The sequence below is a fragment of the Ophidiomyces ophidiicola genome (genome assembly GCF_022830035.1).
Source record: "Ophidiomyces ophidiicola strain CBS 122913 chromosome Unknown scaffold_9, whole genome shotgun sequence".
Classification (NCBI taxonomy): domain Eukaryota; kingdom Fungi; phylum Ascomycota; class Eurotiomycetes; order Onygenales; family Onygenaceae; genus Ophidiomyces; species Ophidiomyces ophidiicola.
The window spans coordinates 252,579-272,169 of NW_026054649.1; the positions used below are offsets into that span (position 1 = coordinate 252,579).

Here is a 19,591-nt window from a genome sequence, read left to right on the forward strand (position 1 = left end):
CCCCCTCCTTCCCGTTGAGTTCTTGTTGCTGATGCGCGGCCTGGGGCCCTCCTCTAGTCCTCTCTCGTCCTCCGGTTTGTGAACAATGACTTCCAAGAGAACAAGGAGCCGACGATAGGCGGTAAGTCCCCGGTTTCCGTCGACAATCCTTCCATAGCTCGGACCCTCACCCTCTCTAACGCGCTTTCATTTGCCCCTGCTGTATAGCTGCATTCCTGACGCAGAAATGCTCTCTGCCCTCGCGCACCATCAAGTTTGAAATCTGGGACACTGCCGGCCAGGAGCGCTTTGCCTCCCTTGCCCCGATGTACTACCGCAACGCACAGGCCGCCCTCGTCGTCTACGACCTCACCAAGCCCTCCTCTCTCATAAAAGCCAAACACTGGGTCGCCGAGCTCCAGCGCCAAGCGAGCCCCGGCATCGTCATTGCCTTGGTAGGCAACAAGCTCGATCTCACAAATGACGGCGAGGCCACCGGTCTAGATCCGCCTTTGGCCAGGGAACCTGCCGCCTCGGACGGCTCTCCGGCGCCCAAAGCTGATACAGATGGAGAGGAAGGTGCAAACGCCGGCGGAGAAGTAGAAGAAGAGGGTCCCTTGAGCGATGCCAGGAAGGTATCTACGCACGAAGCCAGCTCGTACGCCGACGACGAGGGGCTGCTATTCTTCGAGACCAGCGCGAAAACAGGCGTCAACGTCGCAGAGGTGTTCACGGCCATTGCAAACGCCATCCCAGAGACCAGCCTCAAGACTTCGCGAGCGGCCGGTGCAGGGCAGACAGCGCTAGGCGCCGGACGGTCGGCAGAAGACTCGCGGGTCAACCTGCGAGACCGCGGGGCTGCTACTGCGAAGGAAGGCTGTGCTTGCTGAACACCTGGGGCTGCACAGTGTTGTTTCTTTGCTGGTTTGGTTTTCCCCTGCGTGGTGTGTCGTGGTGTGTCATGACCGACTGAATGACCTGGGCTGCCTTGCTTTCGTCGCATGTTATCAATAGGCTTTTTTTTTGTTTTCCTTGTGATTTTTGATAAGTGATTCCCTCGTTTTGCTGCCAGCCTGAGCAGATATTTGTTTCTCACTTGAATCCTCTACTACCTGCGCCTCTGTTTTCCTGTTTAACTAGGACAAAAGAGGGTTAATATCATACATCTGTGAATAGGACTCCTGATTCCTTTGCCTGTGACGTCTTCTGCTATTTAGCTATAGAGTTACGTCATGACTACTTTTTTCTTTTTATAGGTTGAAAAAAAAAAAAACAAAAGAAATAACATTCATTAGTGAATGCATCCGCACAAGGTACTGCATGGATATCAGGGCTACAGAGTACCAATGTAATAATAAGACACATCGAGAAAGAAAGAAATTTCGAGATTGCAAACATCACGACCAGAGCTCTGCAACCAAAAACCACCCTCAAAACCCGCAAACTATCCTATGTACCTGAAAGATTGCAGGAACGTGCTAAAAAACAAAAAAGGAAGAGGTGGTGGCATCTTCAGCCACCTTGAGAATTTTTTTGGCTCTGTCCAAAAAGAAGCAGTGGAAGAAAATCACATCTCCAACCTCCCCCAAATGTCTCAATTTCCACCCTCCCCCCTCCCCAAGGCAGATGGATTATAAAGCAGCCCGTATGCACGCCGCGCTCACCCGAGATCCCGTATACATAGCACGCGCGTTTTTGTATTTTCTCCCATATATACTCCCCGTTAAGCGAAGTATCCCTCTCCGACAGTCTCACGACCGGGTTCTCGTCGATTGCCTGCGCGTCGTGGTCTTAGCCTCAAACTCCACGCCATCCGCGGCATCGATCCATCCGTATATCAGCCCAGTGGTCACCGTAGCAACCTTCCAGATCGCAGCCCAGCCCATGGCGCCGTTGAGCTCCACGCCGTTTATCGTCCCGACGCTGTGCACCACGGTGTTCGCAAAGCTCATGGACGATAGCACAATTGTGCGGGCGATGAGCGTTCTCCGCTTCGCGGGCAGTGTCATCCAGTACTTGCGGTAGAGCAGCACGGCGAACAGTTCGTGGCTGCGTTCCTGGTAGGCCGGGCCGGGTTCTTCTGCGTAGGGCTGGCCGGCGGAGCTGACGAAGAGGAAGTCGCGGGTGGCGTAGCCGGCAGGGAGAAGGCCGATGAACATCGGCACGAGGCTTTTGGCGCCGTCGAAGGCGATTTCGAGGCTGGGGAGGCCGTCGAAGTAGGTCACGAGGTGGGTGGGCAGCCACGTCGCGAAGCTGAGGAAGAGCACCACGGCGTATAGGGCGGCGGCGACGACGGTGGTGTAGATTGCGGTCTGGCGGTCGGTGACTATGGCGCGCTCGGAGGAGGGGGGTACGGAGTGGATGGTGTTGGTGGGGCGGAAGTAGAGGAATGGTATGGTGGCGGAAATGATATTTATCGCGGCGACGGTGAGAATGGTGGTTGGACGGAGGCCGTAAAAGCTATATAGGAGAACGTGAGTCGGTAGGTTGACCAATCCAATGAAGCTGGCGATATCCCGGGCTAGAATGATAGTACGTCCGCTTAGCACTCCCCTCATACATTCATCGGTAGACGCGAAGGTCCTCCATAGACTCAAAACTCACCATCATAATCCAGCACCCACACGACGCCCATCTCTAGCACTCTCCATGACAGTAGCGCCACAACCTGCACCCATGAGTCCAGGTGCTTACTCGTCCACGCAATGTCGCCCTGTATAATCGACACGCTCAGCGAGAACAGCACCGTGTTGAGAACAAGGCTACTCAGAGTAGCAGCGAGGAATCTTGAGAAATAGCAGGCACACTGCGCCCACGTGCAGCCATCGCGCACAGGTGGGCCAGTTTTGGCGGCGGCTTTGCGTCTTCGAGGGCTCGGCCCCGCGATGGATGTTGCTGAGGAGGATCGCCGGCCCATTTTGTTTAGGGCATAAGTTGGGTAAAGGAAATGGACAAAGAAGGCGGAGTAATTGGGCGGTATCTTCGGTGGTAGGCGAGTTCTGTGAGCGTGACTCGTGGAGCAGCGCGGGTGGTAGTGGCCTGCGAGTTGGGTTGAGCTTTGAGAGCTTACCGCGTCTGGGCTTGTTTTGTCAACAGGAGTGGAGGTGATGTCATCACCCACTTCTGCAGCTGTGATTGGCTGCGTTTATTTGAGCTCACCACAAGCAGTTTCGTACAGAGTACTCCAAGGGTTGAGGATCATTACTCTGCTTGAAAGGTGAGAATTCTTCCATCTGCCAGTAATATTGCAGCGTAACGCTCTATAACTCTTTTCATCAAGTAAACGTAAATATATTACACATATCATAGCAGGCCAAAGAGAACACTCCACCGAAATCGTTTCAAATCCAAGGAAAGCAAAAGGAGTGTCAAGCTTAGAAAAAAAAGTGAGATACTAGAGCGTCGCTCAATCATTATTTCCATCCTCTTCCTCTGGGGGCGGAACTACGCCGACTTCCAACGTGCCAGTCTCCCTGCCTTTTGTGTCTCGCATAATGGCTTTGAATTTACCACCATGCCAAAAGTCTTTAACCGTCACCTCACGAGTTCTGCCCAAGCTCTCAATATCAGAGATTCGGTCAAGAGTAGCTTCAAGGTACTCGTCGAACCCAGGTTCTGAACATATCTCTCGAAAGGCGCGTTGCATGGGCACAGAGTCGGCGCGAACCATTGCCCTGGAGTCGATTGTAAAGATGTTGTCGTGGTCGTAGCTCTGGATGAAGTCTGCTCTGGTCATTATTTGTCTGGCTTTGTGAAGCGGTACTTCCGGTAAAATGTGCCCGTTCTCTGGATGATAGATGTGCTCCATGTCCTTCTCCATTTCAACGAGAGCCTTTGCTAGGACCATCGCAGCAGACTAGTTATTCTGATGAGCATAACTTTTATACGCCGTTTGGAAAAACAATGAGACTTCTTACGGAGTATTTTTGTTCGTCCATAACATCGTCATCCATTTCCTTCCCCAAAATCCAACATTTATTCAAAAACCATGTCTTCTCCGCTCTGCATATTGCATCGCAAGCTTCGATCATATCTGGAGCTTTGGCAACCTTGCCTAAGAACGTTAACCTTCCACCCACTTTGTCATATACCTCTTCTAATACGTGCATGGGGGTATTTTCTGCGCGATATTTCGCGCGAAATTGATAAAGTGCCTTCATTGCTTTCGCCTTCGGGAGATCAGGTACGGGGATTACCTCCATTCGGGAGCCATAAGGTTTGAAACGCTCATAAACCCAATAGTCATCGCTATTGAAGACTAAAAAATGGTTAGACTACGGTACCGAGAACAAGAAACTTCCTATAACGGAGTACTCACGAATCGTGACAAGACTGCTAGCAGCCCATTGTTCAGCACGCTGTTGAAGCATTTCTAGAAGATCCCGCCCATCTTCATCATCCCGGACAAGATGAGTGCTATTGATTACCACAACTAAGGGCTTGTCGCTTGTCTTTCTTCTCCGTAGCGCAACCTTTTCGAGCTTATTGAGGGCACGCTCGATATCAAGTAATGCCGTGGTATCGCGTGGCCCTCGAATGCTAAAAAGGCTACCTACGTAGCTAAAATGCGTGTATCAACCTTTAGTATACGAACTGACCACTACATCCAGAAATGTTACGTACTCTTCATGAAACTCGAAGTCCAGAGATTTACCTAGCCGTATTCGAAAGATCTCGAGGTCTGCATGGGCTTCAAACATAGCAACTCCAGCACCATCGATTTTTCGCATCGCGTCTAGAATCATGGAGGACTTTCCAGTGCCCTTTTCACCGATCAACAAGAAATAGCGGCCTTTAAGGGTTCCATTGATGATGCGATCAATCTTGGCTTGCTCGTCACGCTCGACCCAATGTCCTGCATCATTGCCTTCGGTTCCCATGGACGGAGCTTCACCGGCCACTTCCAATACCGGATCTCCAGGATTGAACGCATTGTCCATTTTCTCAAGGACAAGGTACTTATAATACTTGTGATAAGAGTAGCCAGCAAGACTACATATCGCGGCAGTTAGATAGAGCGCACGGGGCTATTTTGGGGCCATGTTGGCCTTACCCTAAAACAGCAATTGAGGCGAAGGTTGTCGCTGCGGACTCAAACATTCTGAGCAGCGTCGATTTCCATGAATGACTCTCCTGTTTGGAATTCTGGTCTGGCGTGTCTGGCGTCTCCTGCCCGGGCTGAGGAGGGCCGCCTGGATTGACGTCTTGGGAGCCATATTGGCGCGTTCGGGGTACTGTCCATGGCGGAAAAGCAGGCCGAAATGGATATTTTCTCAGACCAAGAGCAGCCCGCGTGCGCAGCAGGCCCAGTGGCATCATGCACAGTGGAGCATCGGCTGGCGATAGCTCGTATCTCCTGACTGTCTAATGCGACAAGGGGGCAAAAGCAAGAGGCCCCATACACGCAGCTAGTAAACTAAATAACGCAACGAAAGCAGAACGAAACTCCAGACAAAGAAGACAAAGGAGTGACTTAGGCAATCGACGTGCCTCGAAGCGCAAAGAATGAATGTTGTGGTTGAAACAGAGATTGGTGCCAACACAGAAACGAAACATCGCTTAACTAGTTAGTTACGCGCCGCCACCGCGGCTGCCACAGCGCGGCTTGGGGTCACGTGGACGGCGTGGCTGGGCTTATCGCTTCGCGTCTTCCATCAAAACGCCGTGCGATACGGATACTTTGCTGAGAGTTGTCTGCTCCGCTGCATGTATTCCTGTTCTTCACTTTTCCATCAGTGAGCGTTGAAGGTATCTCCGCAGCTGGACTTCTTCTTTATTATTGGCGACTCGTGGCTCGCACGGCATGGCCTATCGTCGTTGCATGTTGATCCCTGCTGCTGCATGGAGCTTGACATGCTGTGCTACATCATTTCCACGGTGATATTGCGACCTTCTGCCCTGGCGGTGCCTGCACACTGATACTACTGGTTTCTTGTGAAGTTGATTCGCCCACGATCGACAGGACAGGCCTCTGCAATTTTAGGGACAGGGATCCTGAACGTCGCAGCCAGCGGGTGCAAGGTCGAGGTCTGTGATCGATCAAGCCTACGGTGCACCCGGCGGCTGCCTTCCCCAGGAAAGTGGATGCAATCTCGTATCTCGAAATCCCCACGTACATGGGGTCTGGATATTTCCCTGGCCCGCCGGTCTGTCCCGTTGAGATGATACGCTAGGCATCCTCCCACAATGCAACGGGCCGTCAGCAGACCCCCCGAGACGCTGGATGATTGCTCGGCTACCCCTGTCACCCTCGCGACCCTCCCGAAATAGCCTTGATGATCTCTTAAACCCGTCCTAGTCCATGGTTGAAACAAGTTCTTTGACGCCCGTCGCGGCCAGCGAGGCGCAAGTGGCTGATCGCCGCCCATTTATACACAGTGTAGCATGTACGGAGTACGCACCCATCCACTCGTTGCCGTGCACCCACGGCATGCCTCGAAGGTGAGAGCGCCGCCAGCCCAAGCCTGCACGCTCCCGCACGGCCAGTGCCGACAAGCTTTGGCAGACAAGGTTTGCTTCGGCTTGCTCGGCCGATGTTGTGGTTGCCGAGCGTGACTAAGCCATGTAACTTTGCTTCCGGCCAGGAAATTCCGGCTCCGTAAAATTTTCTCCCCCAGACACCCAATCTCTGCAAAACTTTGTCTGTCAATATTTTATGCTGATTTTACTCTCATAGACTGAGCTTTCTTCCTGGCTCCTCTTTTTGCCATTCTTCTTTTGTACTATATGCCTCGACGTTTTTGTCGTTGAGCATCGCTGCGTCATTCCTTTGTGCCGAAACTCGAGCCGGAAGTTTTAAGTTCCGCATCAATTTCCATTCGGGTGGTTTTTGATAGATTCCTTTCTCTTAATTTCACTCAATTCGTACAATGGAACAGAGTAACGGAAATCTTGAGCACCAGAAAGGTACCGAATTCCTACGTCTGTGCAATTGAATCGCTCGTATGAGACTAATTGATCTTGTCAAGAGGTGCCGGACGAAACTCGTCCAAATGAGCCGACGGAGCTTACGAACGGAGACCACGCCGATGAAACACAAGAAAGTGAGCAGAATGGAGGAGGTATGCACCTGCAGCAATTTCTCCCTCTTGCAGCAGAAGTCTGATCTACTTTCGAAGATGCTCCAGGGCTCTTTCAGATTACTGTGAATTTGCCGCATGATCCCTATAAGATCCAGGTTATGGTTAGTGAGAATGCCCATTGTACTTTGCCCACAACTCTCTTACCTTACTTCGTGCAGGTTTCAAGCCAAGAGCAAGTCCAGGATGTCCGACAATCCATTGTTGAGCTGCCCGGGACTTTCCAGTACACTAGCTTCCACCTGGAGCACAACGGAGTTAGAATAAACGACTATGTTGAGCTTTCTGAGGTTAAGGATCTTAAACCTGATGCTGAAATAGTCTTGGTGGAGGACCCATACACCGAGAAGGAGGCCCGAATGCATGTAATCAGAATCAGAGAACTCATTGGCGCTGCTGGAGATCGGGTGGACAACTTGCATGGAATTTATGCCGGTTTATCCCTCCACGATTCTGTTGCTGCTGGTGAAGAGTTAACAGATGAATTGGCCTCCTCGAAGGAGGATGCGTCTGAAACTGGCGAGCATGCCCTTGTTGGCTACGAGCTTGCCGGCCCAGCTAATCTCCGAACTGTGCTTCCCCGCAAGCACGCGCCATTGCCTAAAACCGTGAAGTCTATCTCACTCTCCCCCTGGAACCCTCCTCCATATCATCTTCGGCAGAAAGGGCATTTGCTTTATTTACAAGTCACCACCAACGAGGGTGAACAGTACCAGATCACGTCCCATGTCTCTGGATTTTTCGTCAACAAATGTTCTAATAGCAAGTTTGATCCGCTTCCTCGTCCAGCGCCTAAAAATTTCAGCTCCCATTCTTTACTTACCTTAATTTCTGAAATTTCCCCATCGTTCGATAGCGCCTTCAAGGCCCTTCAAGAGTTCAACAACAAAAAAGACCTTCTCACTACATTCCCTTTCCAAAACTCGATACCGCATAACCCGTGGTTTGTCCCCTCCGCGGCCAACCCGGTGTCTGCTCACCAATCAGACATCACCAGACCTCAGGAGAATTACCTGATTGCTGGCGTAGACAACTCCGAAACCCTTAGAGATTGGAATGAAGAATTTCAAACGACACGAGAATTACCTCGAGACACCGTACAGGATAAAGTTTTCAGAGAACGATTAACGTCGAAATTGTTTGCAGATTACAACGATGCCGCGGCTCGTGGCGCGGTCCTCGTCGCACGTGGCGAAGTTGCACCTTTGAACCCCACAGAGGGTAGAGACGCCCAGATTTTTGTGTATAATAATATATTTTTTTCGTTCGGAGCTGATGGTGTTGGAACATTTGCCTCCGAAGGTGGTGATGAGGCCGCCCGTATTGCTGTGGGTAAGGACGTTATGGGTGTGAAAGCAATAAATCAGCTTGACATTCAGGGCCTTTTCACCCCAGGAACCGTTGTGGTTGACTACCTTGGAAAGCGCGTGGTTGGCCAGAGCATTGTACCTGGTATTTTCAAACAACGGGAACCCGGAGAACATCAGATTGACTATGGTGGCGTTGAGGGCAAGGACATTGTTGCAAAGAACGAGGCTTTTACCCCCGTGTTTGAGAAACTCTCCAAGTCCTTGCGAGTCAAGCAGCATCCTGTCTGGGATAAAGAAGGTATCAGGCATGAGTTGGAAGGAAGTGTTGAGACCAAAGGTCTTCTCGGAACTGACGGTCGTAAATATGTTTTGGACTTATATCGTATTACGCCCTTGGATGTTCTATGGTCTGAAGATTCTGATAAGTACGAGCCTTATCCGCATCGCATGTCTGTCCTCCGATTAGAGCTAGTGGAGTCTTACTGGCGATTCAAGATGGGCCAGTTTGTTAAAGGGGAAGTTGAGAAACGCAAAAGAGCTCAGAGGGATGCGGAACAGAAGGCTGAACAAGACAATGAGAAGGATGATAAAGTTCCTTCTGAAGAAAAGGCGGATTCTGAGAAGAAAGATACCCCACAAGACCAGGAACGAGTTGATATCTCGAATTTTAAACTGGCACTAAATCCTGATGCGTTCAGTGGCCAAGTCCCACAGACAGAAGAGGAGAAAGAGGAGTGGGCACGAGATGAGAAAGAGGTTCGCGATGCCTGTGAGTACTTGCGGACGAAGGTGATTTCTGAACTTGTTCAAGATCTCCACGATGGCGATGTTGGCTTCCCGATGGATAGCCAATCCTTGAGCCAGCTTCTTCATAAACGTGGTATTAATATTAGATACCTCGGAAAGCTTGTTGAATTGGCTAAGGAAAAGGGCCAGAGACTTCGAGCTTTGACTGTTCTGTTAACCCAGGACATGATTGCTCGTGCCTTCAAGCACATTATCAATCGTTATCTCCGCCACCTTCCAACACCGTTTGCCACCTCCTGCATCGCTCACTTGCTCAACTGCCTTCTTGGAACCGAGATTAATTCGAAGCCACGTCCCGAAATGGATGAAGATCTTCGGAAAATCTACACCAGTGGTGACTTTTCTTTTGAACAGGTCACCCCCACTTCTCTTCGAGAGGATATTGAAAAACAGATTCAAATTCGTTATCGCTGCACTCTTGATGCTGACTGGGCTTCATCTCTCAGACATCTTCAACTTTTGCGTGATATCTGTCTCAAGCTTGGCTTCCAGGTCGGCGCTAAAGCATTCGCTTTCGATCGATCGCAAGTCAAGAGCCAGGAGCATTCTCCCGTTTCCAATGGGAGCCGGAGCGCCGAGGAGGGTGGTAAGAAAAAGAAAAAGAAAGGCGGAGACCAAGCTTCTCCACGATCGGCCCAAAGTCCTGCGCCAGCAGTTACCTTTGTCCCAGATGATATCTTGAATATTGTCCCAGTAGTCAAAGATGCGTCGCCGAGAAGCGCGCTTGCAGAGGAAGCTCTTGAGGCCGGGCGCATCTCTTTGATGCAAAACCAGAAAGAACTTGGCCAAGAACTTATTCTGGAATCGCTATCACTCCATGAGCAGATTTACGGCATTCTTCACCCAGAAGTCGCGAAGCTATATCACCAACTGTCAATGCTCTATTATCAATCAGATGATAAGGATGCAGCGATTGAACTCGCTCGCAAAGCAGTGATCGTTACAGAGCGTACCATGGGCGTGGACTCTGCCGATGCCATCTTGAGCTACCTCAATCTCAGCTTGTTTGAACATGCCACTGGCAACACCAAGGTTGCATTGGTATATATCCGACATGCTTTAGAGTTGTGGAAGGTCATTTACGGCCCTCACCATCCCGATTCAATTACGACCATGAACAACGCCGCCGTTATGCTTCAGAACCTTAAGTTATACCCCGACTCCCGAAAATGGTTCGAGGCGTCTCTCGCAGTTTGCGAAGAGCTTTTCGGAAGACAGTCTGTCAATACAGCCACCATTCTGTTCCAACTTGCTCAAGCTCTTGCACTTGACCAAGATTCAAAGGCTGCTGTGAATCGCATGCGGGATGCTTACAACATCTTCTTGAGCGAGCTCGGGCCTGAAGATCGAAACACTAAAGAGGCTGAAAACTGGCTCGAGCAGCTCACCCAGAATGCAGTGTTTATTGCCAAGCATGCAAAAGATGTTCAAGCCCGCAGACGTCGTTTGGCAAACCTGCCTACTCGTCTGGGAACCAAGCCCCAGCCCCAAGTTGGGCAAACCACCTCAGAAATGTCTAATGCCGCAGAAGCTAGAGGCAACACCTCTCTGGATTCTCGGAGCATTGACGAACTGCTAAAGTTCATCGAAGGTGGCGAGTCTAGCACTCCACGCACTAAACAGAAGAAGCGCGCTGCTGCTCGCAACCCTAAACTCCGCGGTTCAAAACAGTCCACTATCAAAGCATCGTCCTGAGCGCATTGTAAACAATGCTGAACGCCGGGTTTTGTATTTGTTACAGTCAACTGGTGGGTCGCAATAAGTATTTGGTTACTTTCATTGAGGTCTGAAAATATTTTCTTTTGGGGAAGCCGACTACCTTGTGGAGGTCGAGCAGGTGTGTATATGATGGGGCGATTTGCTCGTCCTTGTGAAATGGGACTGGAGCTATTCTGAATTTTTTTGGATTTGTATATATCTCTACTCAACTCGATTATGATCCATCTAGCCTTGTTGTATGAAAAAGTCTGCATGGCAAGGATTTGGGGGCTGGACTGTTACTTTTGGCTCCGCTTTTCTTATTTCATACTGTATCGTCATTCTTGATTTTTTCTTTCTTTGGATACTTATTCATTGCAAATGCTTCATCGTTGAGCTGCCATACTACCACTGGTTGGTTAGATAGTTACATAAGCGAAGTTTCTGTTCACGTGGTGTTTGCTCCGTTTGGTGTTTATGTTTATCAGAGAGCTTTGGCAGTCGATGGCAATAGCAACAAGCATCTTCTCCAAGCTGCATATTAGCATATTTACATTTTACGCTACGCTTGAAATAATATAAACTCAACTTTTTATCAAATTATTTTAAATGCTCTTATTCCGTTTATGACGACACCTGTACCCGCTGTGTTACGGCGAGTTGCGTGTGTAGGGTAAAGGATGAAACGGGCCGCCTGACTCGATTTTTTTTGGATATTGGAATGAAATTAGTTTAAATATGTCTTCGAGAACCTCGGCCTCTCGCTCAAAGCCAAACATCGCGCAACCACCTGCTACCTCGAGATGGTGCAACCGAGCTTTGCGCCCCCTGACCGCGGCGATACTGCGACTGGAGAAATACCTGAAGTCCAACCCAATTCAGCCACATGAGCTATCCCTAATTTCCAACGATACGACGAATATAAATAAATCGCGGAGCAATGGTCGTCTACCAAGCAGGTCTACTGAGGGATCGGACTCTGAGTCCGTAGGGGAAGACCCGACTTGGGTCCCGGGAAATACCATGTGCCAAAGGGTTAAGCATAAGTACTCAGGACGCAAAGGCAAAATAGGTGGGCTCGCGAAGAACCGGTCAAGACTCGTAATAAGTGCCCCGGAACCCCAGGAGTTACAACCGGGCGAATTTACGGTTGCGACACCCTTGATTCTGGGAAAGAACTGGAGACATTCTGGACACCAGAACTACGATATAGCTGAAGCAGAGCCTCACAATGAGTTGCAAAAGCCTACAGTGCATTTGGAACCCTTAAGGGGCAGTCGAAAAGGTCCCTCCGTTAATATATTCGCTGATGATAAATCCATTTACCGCGACTCCGCTTATGTCTCGATTATTGTTGGAATATCCAATGCATTTGATGCCTTTCTTAAAATGACGTCCATAGAAGAGACCGCCCTATGCCGTCGTCGTGTTCCTTCGCTACTTTCCATGGCTTTAAACAAAACTTCAGAATATATTCTCCAAGAACAACGTCGTTTAAATGTGGAAGGAGAGAATGATGATGATATAGATGTTGCGGATTATTTTTTCACAGAATTAGAAAGGACCTATACTTCTTCCAATGAAGGTTGGAAGCCTCTAAGGAGGCTTGTGCGTAAGCATGGTATTCGTTTGGTCACAGAGACCATTCGAAATAGAATGATACCCCAAAGGCTGGCTCGATTTTTGGTTTTGAGAACCCTTGAAAGTAATTCAAATGATGCAGCCACCGCATTGCGCGAAGCTTTTCTTACTATTACCCCAGCAGCCGCACATCCTCTATCATTGGACTGTATTTTTTTCTCCAACACCTTTTTGGGGACATTCTTTTTGGAATGTTATATCAAAGAGATGCACGATTCGACGCTCTTCTTTCGGGGACTCTCCCAATTGATAACCCGGGGCATTGTGCCTGTCGAGTGGATGGCAACAGCCTCAATGAAATCTCACATCGTTGATGCTATTCAGTCTGTCGTATCCGAAGATGAACACTCCACAGCATCGGCCATGCTGATATTTGCAATCGTTCGAGCTTCATTGGGGCTGAATAAACCCACCCAGAAACAAAGGTACAGGCGTAATGGAAAAGTTCAGGCTCGACGCCGACCTGGTTTACACCCCTCAGAGGAAAGTGTAAGCTTTCAGGCTTCGATTGATGGGCCTATGTCTGAGGCTTTGAACAATACCATTTGCAGCATGCTTACAGTACTCTGTAGCGCGCATATTGCTCGGTTTGAAGGCCAGCCGCATACTATCTCCCCAATGTGGTACATCCAGACATCCTTGGCCGCTACAGTAAAGAGATTTTTAATTACCGCGAAGTTACCGACCAAAAACTACTCTGGTAGCCAACGAATGCGAATAGGTTATGTTTTAATGACACAATATATTTTTGAATATTTTGAAGCACAAAATTTCGACGAAATATGGTATTCCCCTTCTCTTTTAAGCAGCATCGAGAATTTCATATGCTTCACCCCTGATCGAAAACAACTGGTGGCTGGATTTTCTGCCTTATTTCTCCAATTCTCGCGGTGCCTTTGTCGAGGCCGCGACGGCAATGAATTTGACATACTTAAACCTATGACAACTCTTTTTGAATCAATACACCTCAGGCGCTATCCTTCTTTCCGCGCCATGCTGACGAAAGTTACAGTAGAGGTAGCGCTCAATTTTGCCGAGTATACATGTCTACGTGAACATCACACTTGGGCTACGGATATTCAAGAAAAGGCGGCTGGTTTTGATCATGGACTTGAGCTGATGACCCCATCACTAAGTCTTACTACCGCTAGCTTCAGATGGGAAGATGGGATTGGCGAGTGGGTTGCCAGAACGCCGTGTGTAAAGCGCAGTGTTATGAGCCGAAGTGCTACTGTTAAATGTCCCCATGAAAAAAAACAACCAGTTATTGATTACGTTGGCTCTTTTACTCCTAGTGTGGATAGCGATCCAACATCAGGCTGTCCCAGTGATGTGAGCTCTTCCTCTGGTCAATTTGGGTCCAGCACCACTTCTGGTTCCCCATCCACCGCACCTACGGATACAGAAGAAGAAAAAGAAGTAGAAGAAGATAGTGATGCACAGGCCGGTTCCGCGTGCGGATTGGTTGGGCACAATCAAACTCGCCAGAATAGGAAACGCCGTTTGTCTGATGATTCAAGTGGCCGCAAATTCAAAGATACGGTTAAGAGCCGGTATTGTCTTCGCGCTAGAAATAACAGGGTGGATATGCCAGTGGCTATTGCTATCGCTGTGGAAATACGACCTGTTATTCCAAGAAAATGCCCTGATATCGACATTGTCATTCGTACCAATGAACATGATACCTGCTTCCAAGAAAATCAATTAAAAGTCAGCGGTGCCAGGAGAACTTCCGCTGAGTATGAAGATGATATTTTTATCACAGCCCCAGCGCTCTCTGAGAATTTTCAGCATAAGAGACAACGCCACTCGTATCCATTTGGTCGAGAATTGATACAACCTGCCAGGCGTCGTGTTTCTGCGAGGTTGGCTGCCGTACGCCGCGCAACTATACCGCATCTCAATCCTAATTACTCAAGCGATGATGAATTGAGTTTTCTGTAGTTGTGAGTCCGGTTTTTTACTGAGATGTTTCTATTTTTTTTCCCCTGGTGTTATTCTGGAGGCTGTGATGTTTTGTGATACCCGCTTTACTTTTGACCGGGTTTGAAATGGCCATTGGAGGCGTTGAAGTGTCTTCACAAATCGACTTGTATCTTTCCTTCGGTAATTTGGGATAGTTTAGGGTTTTTATTGGCAGCTTCTATATTGTTACTGCATTGATACCCATCATTGCAACATAGAAAGCAAACCGAGGTTACTCGGTTTTAATTTTTTCCTTTCAACCGATCATGGCAGATCATACCCTTTCAGCCATCAACCCAATACATACATACGAGTTTCCTTGAGAATTGGCCGTCCAGGTTGCATGGACTTACAGCAACTGGAGGTAACGGATACCACGTTGGTCGAATTCTGCCCATGGCAGCGAATGCTCAGGGAATCCAAAGCTTCCGGACAAGAATTCGAAAAGTGGCACCACATGTACATACGTTTTTATATATACGAGGTGCCCATGGCCTTGTTGAATGCCCCAACATAAGTCAAGTTTGTGACCGATTCGTAATTTTCACTGTTTCGCAACATTATGGTAGGATTAGAGAAGGCAGGGAGAAGCCATACTCCGGATCAAATGGTATAGAATCACTCGATTGGAAATCCAATTGCGGACATAGGTCACTGTAAGGTGCATAGGGGACTGAATGGGGTTTGTTTATTACTCGGTATTGAGTAGACGACCTTTTGATCCATTAAAGCTCCCAATTGGCCATTGGAACCTGGGGCTGGGGACAAATAACCCTTCATCACGCCATAGCTTTTGCGTCTAATTGGTACGATCTTTCTCGGCAGCAATTCCATTACATATTTCTGATATTTGAGGAAACGCTTGCGTAACTTATGCAGGGTCTAAATTTGGACTCGTATAGCGCCTATCAGTACGGAGTACAGTGACGATGAATTGGTTCATAACTGTAGTTAGTCTGTCAGTTATAAGTAACCCTTATACGCCAAACCAGCCATCTCTGGGAAAAGTCGCCCGCCTACAATTCGACGTCAGGTCATTGAATGTGGAAAAGTTCTTGTTGCCGAAGCGGGAGTATATCTGGGGTATGGCAAAAGATCAGCGAGCGGGCCCACAGATAGGGTATCAGGTAATTTTATTTTTGCTGTAAATTTAGATCCTCGTTAGAAAAGCGAGCTGTCGAATCAATCAAGCGATAATACTACCATTAACAAGACCGAGATGCCGGCCGGGACAGCGGTGTTGATGCAACGGCCCGAAGCCATACAAGGTGGTTAAGCGTCTCTGGTGACGTACCAGCAGTAAAGGCTCCCGGTACTCCGTATCTCGGGCCGTGCTGAAATCGCATGGAAGTGTCACAATTCAAACAGCCTTGAGTCGGGATGCTGACTGTGGACTGATGGCGGTTAACTAGTTAGCCGACGATAAAGTTCGTTGTACTCCGTAGGATTCAAGCATTCAGCGTGGGCATGTCTCAACAACATACGTGCCCAGAGCCACGCTGAACAAGAAATGGAGACTCCATTACCTCCATGTGATGGATCAGTGATGCAACGTCTGTGCTGGTGGCTGGGCAAAGATCGCCTGTCTGTGCTGGCTGTTTATTATGATAACTAACTTAACTACTAACTCATTAGTTAACTATGTAGTTAGTAAGTTAACTAACCACTTAACTGCATAGTTAACGAAACAACATCCCACAGTCCAGCCATCTCGGAACAGTCAGCACTATCTCCCTGCCAACTCCAGTGCCCTGCAGTGGCGGAATCGAGAGCGCGCTCTCTTCTGCAGGTCGGAGCCGAGAAACAATTGCAAAGTTTGCAGGCTACCGTTTCGTTTGTTTCGTGTTGATGGCGAAACCGGTGCTAACGGCACCGGTTGTCTAGGTTTCGGCGTTGAGAATGAGACAACCTGCAACTAGCGTCAACCAGGACCAGGAACACTCGTCTTGCTCAGAGGCGCCGGAGCCGACTGCCTCTGCCGTTTCTCGAATTCACTTGCGGATGCCCGGGTGTGCACGGTGTCTACCCATCGGCACCGGGCCATGCGCAGCCTACGATCTTCCCAAAGGGTCGATAGCATGCCCCCTGTCTCTTCCTTGCCGTTTTCCCCCCTTTACTAGCAAAGGGCCAGCTCGTCCAGGGCGTGTCGAATAAACAATAATATAATATGGCAAGCGTTTTTAACCAGAACTAGGGGGATGCCGCTCAGGGGCGAAGACCAGTCGGGAATCAGGACGCCTGGCCCTGTTGAGCCAGCGCGAAAGACAAGCACATGAAAGTGTGCTTCTCGACCTCTCCGAAACAAATAGCCTGCAAGCTCTGTTTCTTTTCTACTTTTATCTTGCTCTTCTTACCCTGCTGCTGTTATTGCCTGAACACCCCGGGCAGGGTGTTTTTGTCATTCGTTTTGAAACGTCTTCTACTCGTTTTTGTCGTTTGCGGCCCGTCCTCAATCCATATAATTATTTAATCACGTCAGTTGGATATTACCGGCCCATAATTCGCCACGGGTACATGGTGTTGTCCATTTTAATCAGGTCGTTAAGCATCTTCCGAATCCCTTTTGTCCTTTTCGTTGCTTCGCAGGCGGAAATATCCTTGCAACATCTTGCCTAATATACGACGTTCTGGAAGCACGGCAATTGCGAGCCCACTTCTACGGATGCTACAGCATATCTTCTCACGTAACATTCGAGTCGCTGCCGGCCAAAAATCGAATATACTGCCTGCCTCAGGCGGAGTCAGGCCTCTTTGGGATTCAGTAGATCCTTGACATTTCTCATTCGTGGATCTTCTTTATCCAGCCCTAATAAATGGCCCTGGCATTTTAAACAAAGTGTCAACGCAGAATCGTTTGTTCATCTTTCTAAATAGGCTACTTGGCTCTACATTCTGCTTTGTTGTATTTGTCCATCACCATGACGCCTCGACAGCTGTTACTGCTACTTGTTAGCACTGCCTTCGCCTCTGGAAGACCTCGCATGGTAGCCGGAGAGGACGAGAATTTCTTGCTTCCAAATAACGCACCTGACCGCAGCGGTGCTAAACAGGCGCCGGGGGAACGAACACCCGCACAGCTTCTGACGGACAAATTCTCAAGGTTGACTTTGCTATCGGGCGGCTGTGTTCTCTTCTTTTTTCTTATCTGGGCCACAGCCCTCCGTTTCTCCGCCCACCTGAGACGGCTGGTGAACTTGAGCAATGATACGCAAAAATATTTTATCTCTTCAGATAAGAAGTGGTCATGGCTCAAAAAGAATATTTTATACGCACCCTTATTTCGCACCAGACATAATCGTGAATTTCGACTGTCATCAGCGATCAATTTTGGGACTCTCCCTACCAGGTTCCAAGCGGCGATGCTTACCGGTACCATTATGGTAAATGTCATCTTGTGCTTTGTGACCATCCCACACCGCGCCTCCGAAGAAATTCTGCTTGGTACTATACGACACCGCACTGGTACGATGGCCGTTGTAAATCTGATTCCGCTCGTTGTCATGGCTGGAAGAAACAACCCTCTGATTAAATTCTTGGATATTTCGTTTGATACTTGGAATCTACTACATCGCTGGCTTGGGCGAATCGTGGTTGTTGAGTCCGCGGCCCATGTTACTGCATGGGCCATTAATAAAGTGCATACTAGTAAGTGGACTATCTAAATATGATATTGGTTTCTTTCTTACTTTATATGCAGTGGGATGGGACAGCGTTATGGCATCCTTTAGGGAGAGTGAATTCATTAAAACCGGACTAATTGTAAGAAAATTGCAATTTACCATATAAGCTTGATGGAACTGATGAAAGATATAGTCTACCGTTGCCTTTACTATACTCCTCCTTCATTCTCCCTCGCCGATTAGACACGCTTTCTACGAAGTCTTTTTACATTTCCATATCACACTGGTCATTATCGCACTGGCTTTTCTCTGGGTCCATCTAAAAAATTCTCAACTTCAACGGCACTATTTGATCGCGGCTATCAGCCTATGGGTTGTTGAGGTACATTATTTCCTTCACAGTATCGATAAACCTTGACTAATTGAAGAACAGAGAGCTGTGCGTTTGACACGTCTAATATATATTAATCTTGGTAAAGGGGGAACCAACGCTACTGTCGAAATTCTGCCCGGCGATGCTATGCGTATCTCGTTGAATATGGCACGACCGTGGGCTTTCAAACCAGGCCAACATCTGTATCTTTATATTCCTGCAGTGGGCTTTTGGATGTCACATCCGTTCACCGCTGCGTGGGGCGATGTGGTAGAAGCCATTCCAGATGAAAAGGACTCCGTTTCTTCCCAACGAGATGCTTTCACATCTCGAAAACCTGTCATCTCCCTTGTTGTTCGACGGAGAACAGGACTGACAAATGACCTCTATGAGCTGGTCGACAAGAACTCGGAGAAGCAGCTCACGCTCAGAGCCCTAGTGGAGGGGCCCTACGGCACTGAGCACACCCTTGACTCGTATGGAACAGTGGTGCTTTTTGCGGCTGGTGTTGGAATTACTCATCAGATATCCTATGTGCAACGGCTCGTCGAGGGGTTCTCTGATGGTACTGTTGCTGCTCGGCGAGTGACATTGGTCTGGATTATACAATCCCTCGATCACCTGGAATGGGTCAGGCCCTGGATGAACCATATCTTAAAGATGGATCGCCGTCGAGAAGTTTTGCGAATTATGCTGTTTATCACAAGGCCACGCTGCACCAAAGAACTCCAGTGTTCCAGTTCCACAGTGCAGATGTTCCCCGGAAAACCTGACATCGGGGTCCTGCTTGACCGCGAGGTAAAAAATCAAATTGGCGCCATGGGGGTACTCGTATGCGGCACGGGAAGCCTAAGCGACGATGTTCGTCGTGCATGTCGGGAGAGACAGTCCCCAACACATATTGATTTTGTGGAGGAATGTTTTACGTGGTAATTCAAATGTTTCGTTTCAACGTAGCTCGTCCTAACAGCGATAATGAATTCAGCATTGACCCTTTACTTTACTATGACCCCTATTCTCTTCCTTTTCAAAATTTCATTTCGAATCATCATGCCCTCTGGTCGGTGGAAATATTGCCTTTTTCGGGGGGCGTTGCTTATTAATCAGTTGGTTGGTTGA

At 48.7% G+C, this 19,591-nt stretch overlaps 6 protein-coding genes across 6 annotated transcripts; 4 read left to right on the forward strand and 2 right to left on the reverse strand.

Moving 5' to 3' along the window:
* Positions 1–305: 305 nt before the first annotated feature.
* On the forward strand, positions 306–869 carry VPS21 (Vacuolar protein sorting-associated protein 21; the record flags this gene model as incomplete). Its single annotated transcript, XM_049252041.1, has 1 exon — positions 306–869. One exon carries the CDS (start codon positions 306–308, stop codon positions 867–869), a length of 564 nt encoding a protein of 187 aa, XP_049108924.1.
* An 861-nt stretch (positions 870–1,730) lies between these two features.
* LOZ57_002987 (uncharacterized protein) lies at positions 1,731–2,896 on the reverse strand (the record flags this gene model as incomplete). Its single annotated transcript, XM_049252042.1, has 2 exons — positions 1,731–2,500; positions 2,584–2,896. The coding sequence occupies 2 exons, from the start codon at positions 2,894–2,896 to the stop codon at positions 1,731–1,733; spliced, it is 1,083 nt and encodes a 360-aa protein (XP_049108925.1).
* A 489-nt stretch (positions 2,897–3,385) lies between these two features.
* LOZ57_002988 (uncharacterized protein) lies at positions 3,386–5,079 on the reverse strand (the record flags this gene model as incomplete). Its single annotated transcript, XM_049252043.1, has 5 exons — positions 3,386–3,835; positions 3,897–4,237; positions 4,298–4,539; positions 4,603–4,971; positions 5,033–5,079. The coding sequence occupies 5 exons, from the start codon at positions 5,077–5,079 to the stop codon at positions 3,386–3,388; spliced, it is 1,449 nt and encodes a 482-aa protein (XP_049108926.1).
* A 1,769-nt stretch (positions 5,080–6,848) lies between these two features.
* CLU1 (Intracellular distribution of mitochondria) lies at positions 6,849–10,870 on the forward strand (the record flags this gene model as incomplete). The annotated part of the gene is made up of 4 exons (XM_049252044.1): positions 6,849–6,885; positions 6,948–7,040; positions 7,098–7,162; positions 7,220–10,870. The coding sequence occupies 4 exons, from the start codon at positions 6,849–6,851 to the stop codon at positions 10,868–10,870; spliced, it is 3,846 nt and encodes a 1,281-aa protein (XP_049108927.1).
* Positions 10,871–11,611: 741 nt separating this feature from the next.
* Positions 11,612–14,458, forward strand: LOZ57_002990 (uncharacterized protein; the record flags this gene model as incomplete). Its single annotated transcript, XM_049252045.1, has 1 exon — positions 11,612–14,458. The coding sequence occupies one exon, from the start codon at positions 11,612–11,614 to the stop codon at positions 14,456–14,458; it is 2,847 nt and encodes a 948-aa protein (XP_049108928.1).
* A 2,939-nt stretch (positions 14,459–17,397) lies between these two features.
* LOZ57_002991 (uncharacterized protein) lies at positions 17,398–19,405 on the forward strand (the record flags this gene model as incomplete). Its single annotated transcript, XM_049252046.1, has 4 exons — positions 17,398–18,124; positions 18,177–18,238; positions 18,293–18,481; positions 18,533–19,405. 4 exons carry the CDS (start codon positions 17,398–17,400, stop codon positions 19,403–19,405), a joined length of 1,851 nt encoding a protein of 616 aa, XP_049108929.1.
* Between the last annotated feature and the right edge of the window lie 186 nt (positions 19,406–19,591).